This window comes from Anneissia japonica, unplaced genomic scaffold (assembly GCF_011630105.1).
Source record: "Anneissia japonica isolate Jap-2015-1 unplaced genomic scaffold, ASM1163010v1 scaffold368_len332514_cov184, whole genome shotgun sequence".
In the NCBI taxonomy this organism is placed as follows: domain Eukaryota; kingdom Metazoa; phylum Echinodermata; class Crinoidea; order Comatulida; family Comatulidae; genus Anneissia; species Anneissia japonica.
Window position 1 is genome coordinate 323,038 of NW_022708279.1, and position 6,550 is coordinate 329,587.

At 34.0% G+C, this 6,550-nt stretch overlaps 2 protein-coding genes across 2 annotated transcripts in view; both read right to left on the minus strand.

The window, feature by feature from the left end:
* Positions 1–973, minus strand: part of LOC117106506 — a 9,379-nt gene extending 8,406 nt beyond the window's left edge. Inside the window, exon 1 of the mRNA XM_033247875.1 lies at positions 883–973. The gene's annotated coding sequence lies outside the window, so the exon portion shown is untranslated. The remainder of the gene's footprint in view (positions 1–882) is intronic.
* Positions 974–6,497: 5,524 nt separating this feature from the next.
* The window catches only part of LOC117106491, a 3,226-nt gene continuing 3,173 nt past the window's right edge, over positions 6,498–6,550 (minus strand). Inside the window, exon 4 of the mRNA XM_033247852.1 lies at positions 6,498–6,533. Coding sequence (XP_033103743.1) covers positions 6,498–6,533 — 36 coding nt within the window. The remainder of the gene's footprint in view (positions 6,534–6,550) is intronic.

Here is a 6,550-nt window from a genome sequence, read left to right on the forward strand (position 1 = left end):
ATGTGTGTGTGTGTGTGTGTGTATATGTGTGTATATATGTATGTATGTGCGTATATATATGTATATATGTGTATATATGCACATATGTATATTTATGTATATATAAATATATATATATGTATAAATGTGTATATAGGCCTACATACATATATATGTACATGTATATGTATATATGTACATATGTATAATAGGCCTATGTATATATGTATATGTATATATGTTTATTTATATGTATATCTGTATATATGAATATATATATATAAGTAATCAAAGACACTAGGTTACAAACTCAACATTTTATTTTGCACTACAGACTGTTTCATGAGTGCACAGCCTCAATCATGATTTTGAATTATTCCGCTTCTACTTCCTGTATGCCTTTGTAAATCATTCGGCTAAATACATAATTGATTTAGAAATATTGTATCATCCGACAATATATACTATATAATTATTCAGACGAATTTAAGCTGATTTATAGTTTGATAAATCTGTCCACATGCCTCGACAGACACTAGGCCTACAGTTCCCACCCTCAACAATGACATCCTCCTACCATAGGCCTACCTCCATGCTCCTACCACTCTAAATCTGTATAATCTCATTGCAATTCACATATAATGACGTGAATATAGGCCTATGGTTACGTGAATATACCCATACGTGAATATATAAGTAACGATTCCTATATTGTAAGAACCGCGTTACTTAATCCGCTTCTGGTAGGTCTATCCATCTAAATAGTAACAGAAGCTGGGTGGGGCAAATGGTAAATATTTTCTGTCTACAATCTTTTTGGGAGTGTATTTCAAAAACCTAAATGAAAGTGTCAATATATAGTTATAGCCCTAAGGAAATAATATACTGTTTAATCGTACGCACCTTTAGGAACAAAAATGGCCTTCGGAAATGTAATGTAGTGTGGATTTGTGCTTAGCGTTGTGTCGAGGAACAATAGTTGGCTCGTTCGACCGTTAGCTGATATTCATATACAGTAGTACAGTAGTAAGAAACGGATCTACGTCACAATGCAATAAGCTATTGTTATCACGAATTGGATTTCCGCGTCGATTTTTGAGCCATGAGAGTTCACACTAATGGCGGCGCTGCGGAGGCCTACGTGAGGGATTTTCTTGACCCAGCTTATATACTTTTCCTCCCATCCTCAGCATACAATCAATTATAGTATATTGTTATGAATGTTACTTTTCCAAATATATAGCTTTCCAAAAAAAATAAAAAATAAAATAATTAAATAATTGTATAAATCATAGCTCATCAATGATAAGTTTCTTTATTTCAGTTGTATGGAAAAGTTTCTCTTCTGGGATTTGAACCTGCATGGTGAATATAATACCCATTAGACCACAGAGACCTACGGGTACATGTGAAGATCCAACCCCCAGGCACTTCTCTTATATAACTTACTGAATCGCTCACACAGAGTGGAGCTGTGGTTAAGCGAGTAGTAATAAGCGTCATAGTAATAAGCGTCAACAATGGTCAGGATCCGGATTTCTTATATAAATGAAGTACAGTACCGGTATTCAGTCCTGTGTACTAAAGTAGGGCTTCTATATGTCGTCCGTTCGTTTGCCCGTCTAACCTGCACCCATCCCTCTGGACCCTTCAACTCCCCCTCCCTCCCCCTTCACAAAAATGAAAAACAGCATTGTATAAAATTTGATCAAATCTGTAATGGACGACCCTGCTAGACAGTGGCGTATCCAAGGTGGGGGGCGTGGGGGAGTGTACGCCCCACAAAAAGCTTGCCCCCCCCAGTCGCACCCCCCATTCGAAGATTTCGAAGCAAAAAAAATTATGCTAGGCTTATGCTCAAGAAAATGGGTTAATGCTTTCTCCTTCTAAACTTCCCTTTATAATTGACGTTCATCAAAACACCATATTATGTATTTATTCGTCCTTCATTTCACAGCAACTAATAATAATAATAATATTAATAATAATAATAATAATAATAATAATCAATATTTATAAAAGTCACTAAAATGGTCGCTGTCACACATAATAAAAACACACACATAAATTATTCTAAAACTGTTGGTATGATTCGATGCCTCGAAAGGTCTAGCATAGTAATTTTCCTGGTGCATGCAGAACTGTTGATGTAAGCCTATTTAAAATAAAACTATCTATTGTTAAAACAATCCGGTAATTTTAATTAAGGCAAGAAATCGTAATCGACAATAAAAGTTTAGTTTTGTTTATTATGGTATTATCTCACTTCTTAAATACTGCGTTCAAGAGATATACTTTAACATATCTGTCACGGTTAACGTGTATTCGGGAATCTAAGAAGCAATATTTTTCAGTGGGCGTGGCCACCGAAATAAATTCCACGCCCCCTCATATTTTGGTCGCGCCCTCACACCAGCCTCCCCCATTTTAATACTGCTAGATACGACACTGCTGCTAGGTAGGACGACCCGGTTTGACACTACTACCCCGGCTAATCTAACCTGTAACATTTTTGGCCCTTACGAGGTCGGTTACCGTATCTACGGGTTAATTTTAGGTATAGTCCAGGCACTACAGGGACACAACCCCGGCTCAGTTCCGTCAGTGGTCAGCTATGGCCCAGGTCCGTGGGGGGGGGGGGAGAGGGACTACAATTGACAAGTGCATAAATGTATTTTATTGACAGTGTAGGCAGTAAGCTTATTGTAAAGCATGTTCACAACGCCATACTGTTCATTCGTTGATTGAATTCATCATTGATTGAAAAATGATGGATGTTTTATCTATTTATGTAAATGCAACTTTTATTTTAAGGCATTTGAAACTGAATAAAGCAAGACAGAAAGGATTATAAAATTTCCTTTGAAAACAAAACCGTTGTATGCCTTGATTGTAAACGTTCATTTAGCTTCTACTACTACTACAATACTCAATCTTGTTGTATGCCTTGTGTCTCCCGATGAAGCTACGAAAGCTCAATAAATTTCGTTAGTCTAAAGAAGGTGCTACTGTACTTATTCTATTTTTGTTGTATGCCCATATATAGTCATGATGTGCCTATACATGGTCATGATGTGATGTCATCATGACCATATTTAGGCATTTTACATGTTTCTGTCAAATAGAAATTGATAGTCTGGATAATGGGTGCATGTCTATGCAGTGTAAGGTCATCGTTGACAAAGGGAAAGTTAGACTGCAAAACCTTCAGATTTTTTAGAGTCCACAATAATAATAATACTTAAAATGTAGAACACTTTCGTTGTTGAAAGCGTTAATGTCTATGGATACATTGTCATGTTTTGATAATCCGATTAGGCTGCATGAATATTCAGAGAGTATATATAGAGCTGAAAAAATTGAACGAGCAGATCTCTCGAGAAAATATATGTGTAAGAAAAATAATAGAAAAGCAAAATGAATAATAATGTATAAAAACTAATCTTTTATTCGATAATTATAGCTGGTTGCGTTCTGGAAAGAGACTTAATGTGCCACAAATACAGAACAAGCAGATATCTGAACTCATTCATCCCATACTCCATGAGAAATGTGCAATGAATCTCTTGAATCAATGAATATGCAATACTATAGTCAGCAATTATGTCAGCTTTTAAAGAACTAAATTTGGTTTTACTGTACTTCTTACAACTTATGTTTTAAATTTATTTTTGTTTTCTTACTCTGGCTCCAATTACTCTGGCTCCAATTATCATTAGCTGTTACCTTGACTAATATTTATGTGGATTCAATGTCGAATTACGAAACATGCAGGCTTGACATCTTTTAAGCTTAAAACCTCTGATCAATAGTGTCCAAAATTGCTACAAAAACGTGGAACAATAATCACAATGATTATTATTATTTATTTCCGGTAAATATTCCTATACTCTTTTATAATTAACAGATTAATTAATTATATCATATATTTATTAAAATTTTACACTATTTTACGTTTTAAGGCCTATTTAAATGGTACATTGTGTCTGTATTTAACATATTTCTATCTATGTTAATTTAAAGTCAAAGGTATCACTTGTGGATAGGCTTATCTTTACAAGACTTCTACGAATAGACACTTTGTTTGAAGCAAGAAATCATTTTAAACCTGTGCTATTATAATCTCTGTTTTTATTACGCATATAGGCCTATGTCTTTATTAAAATGAAAATGTTCCCGCCAGCAATCTCCTTCAGAAAATATCAAAGATATTTTCATACAACTTGAGGGCTCACACATAGGCTAGCAATTTTTTAAAACTATTTAATAGCTTAGTAGCAGCTGGTAAATCATAGGAAATAATATTCAATCAAGTTGCTGCTTAGCACTGGGAACACAAATAATGTATAAATCAAATAGATAATAGCCTAATACAGTGCTCAAATAAATAGAAACATGATAATATCATATAAAACATAGTTTATCAACGAAAGTTCCTTATTATTATGGTAGTAATCATCCCTCGCGGGATGATTCGAACCAACAATCTCTCGCGATTTCGTCAAGCGTCATACCATTTAGGCAACAGAGGATTTTATCTTTGTTTTCACTATATATACAACAATAATATACCCATGCCTGACCATGAGATGTACATTGCGCTTTTTCATTCATTCAGTCGTCATAGATGTCATCATAGATGACATCATAGATGTCGTCATACATGTCGTCATGGGTGTCGTCATAAATTCTAATTCTTTTTCTAATTCTGTAGCTGCTTGATTCAGTCCAATTTCATTTAGATCATCAATGAATGACTTCATTTGATTTCTACGAATTACTCTAATTTATTACAGATTCAGTATGAGAATCCACTGGTCTTTGTATCGACTCGGTGGTAAATTGTAGAGTCCACCCAGCGTCTTAACGTCATCTTGCGAAATTACTCGACCGAGTTTGATCAGATTCTGTCGATGAACTGAGAATGACGTCACATTGGTTTCGTGGAAAGCCTTACACAGTAGATCACTGACTTTCCCTTCACAACATTGTATCAGTAACAATAATCATATCCACTAGGATTTCATTGCGGTTCAATAACTTCAACAAGTCCAACGTGGTCGTGGAGCCTAGCGGATCAACGTCATTGTACAATAATTTCAGCATGGTTATAATTCCATTTTGATACTTTTTGATCAACCTGTAAAAACACATTTTCATAAAATGATTATTATTGATTATTTAGATTTACTTGATTAATAAATAAAAATTTCCAATTGTGTTTACCAACTTTCGTCTGCCTCAATTCTGATTTGCTCCATTTAAAAAGCACCCAATAAATTTATAGATTATTCCAAAAATAGCCTTAGCAATTTAACACATGTTACAAACAAGTTGAGTAATTTTCTATGAGTATATATTATTTAACGAGGTAGCTTATTTCAGTTTCACTGTCACATATGAGTCACATATGTTATAGAACATACTGCAAAATAAAGATAATTCGGTTTCTCTTTACAATAATTTGATCTATCAATGAATTAAATTAATGATTGTCTCAACTTGCTTTTGTTTGGTTTTTTTTTAATTGCAATTTACAAAATCCCCCCAAGAATAACAGTACAATGACAAGTCAGTACAGTTTATCAATCCACTATAATCTGTCTTTTATTATATTAATAGAAGGTACAGTACACAAAATATTTTTTAGGAATCAAGTCCATCTGCATTAAAAAAAGAGAGGATTAATTACGGTAAACTTGTATATGAATGTAGGCAACATAATAATAATAATCTGATCTCTCAAGCCATTCTTTATACATAACGACATTTACAATATAAAATAATGTAACATAACACCCATGTCATGGTTATTTAAAACAATGAGGAATACCTTCATGTTGTTAGTGCGTCAATGGCCAGGCGGAGATTTAGGATCTTCAACAATTCAATGAATTTATTCATATTTCCTTCCATGATTATGAGTCTGTCTTCAAGATCAGTGATCATTTCCCAGCCATCTGTATAGTCCTTAGGAGGTGTATTATACAACTCATCGATCTGCGTCACATCGGATGGGGTCAGTACCATTCCAAATTCCATTAGCTTTTGTCTGTGAGGTGTGAATTTTGTTGAAATGTTTCCTTCCCTCACATCCGGGAATGATGGTAGTTTTCCTTTAATCTCCTTTAAAAGACCTGAATGTTTGGTTACTCTAATAGTATCACACAGGAGTCCAAGATTCCGTGAACTCAGATGATCATATGTAATCAAATTATTCAGCAAGTTCATCGTCTTATTTACTTGTGATAGCTTGTGATTGTCCACCTTGTCTCTGAACAACACTTTCAGCATAGAAAGACTTCGGTGGCGATCATACCAGCTTGAAACAACAGCTTTCAGCACACTGAAGTTTGACAATTCTATAAAATAATGAGACGATTAAGATGTCAATATTTAACCATATTTCATTTTCATTTTAAAATGTATATTTTGTATGGATATGTATATATATTATTAAATAGTTTAACCATTACTGGGAGTGAATTATTTTCATAAGCGATTCCAAAACAACTATATCATACAGATAGCTCTTTATCATTATCCATTATGTTCTATGAACAATATATAT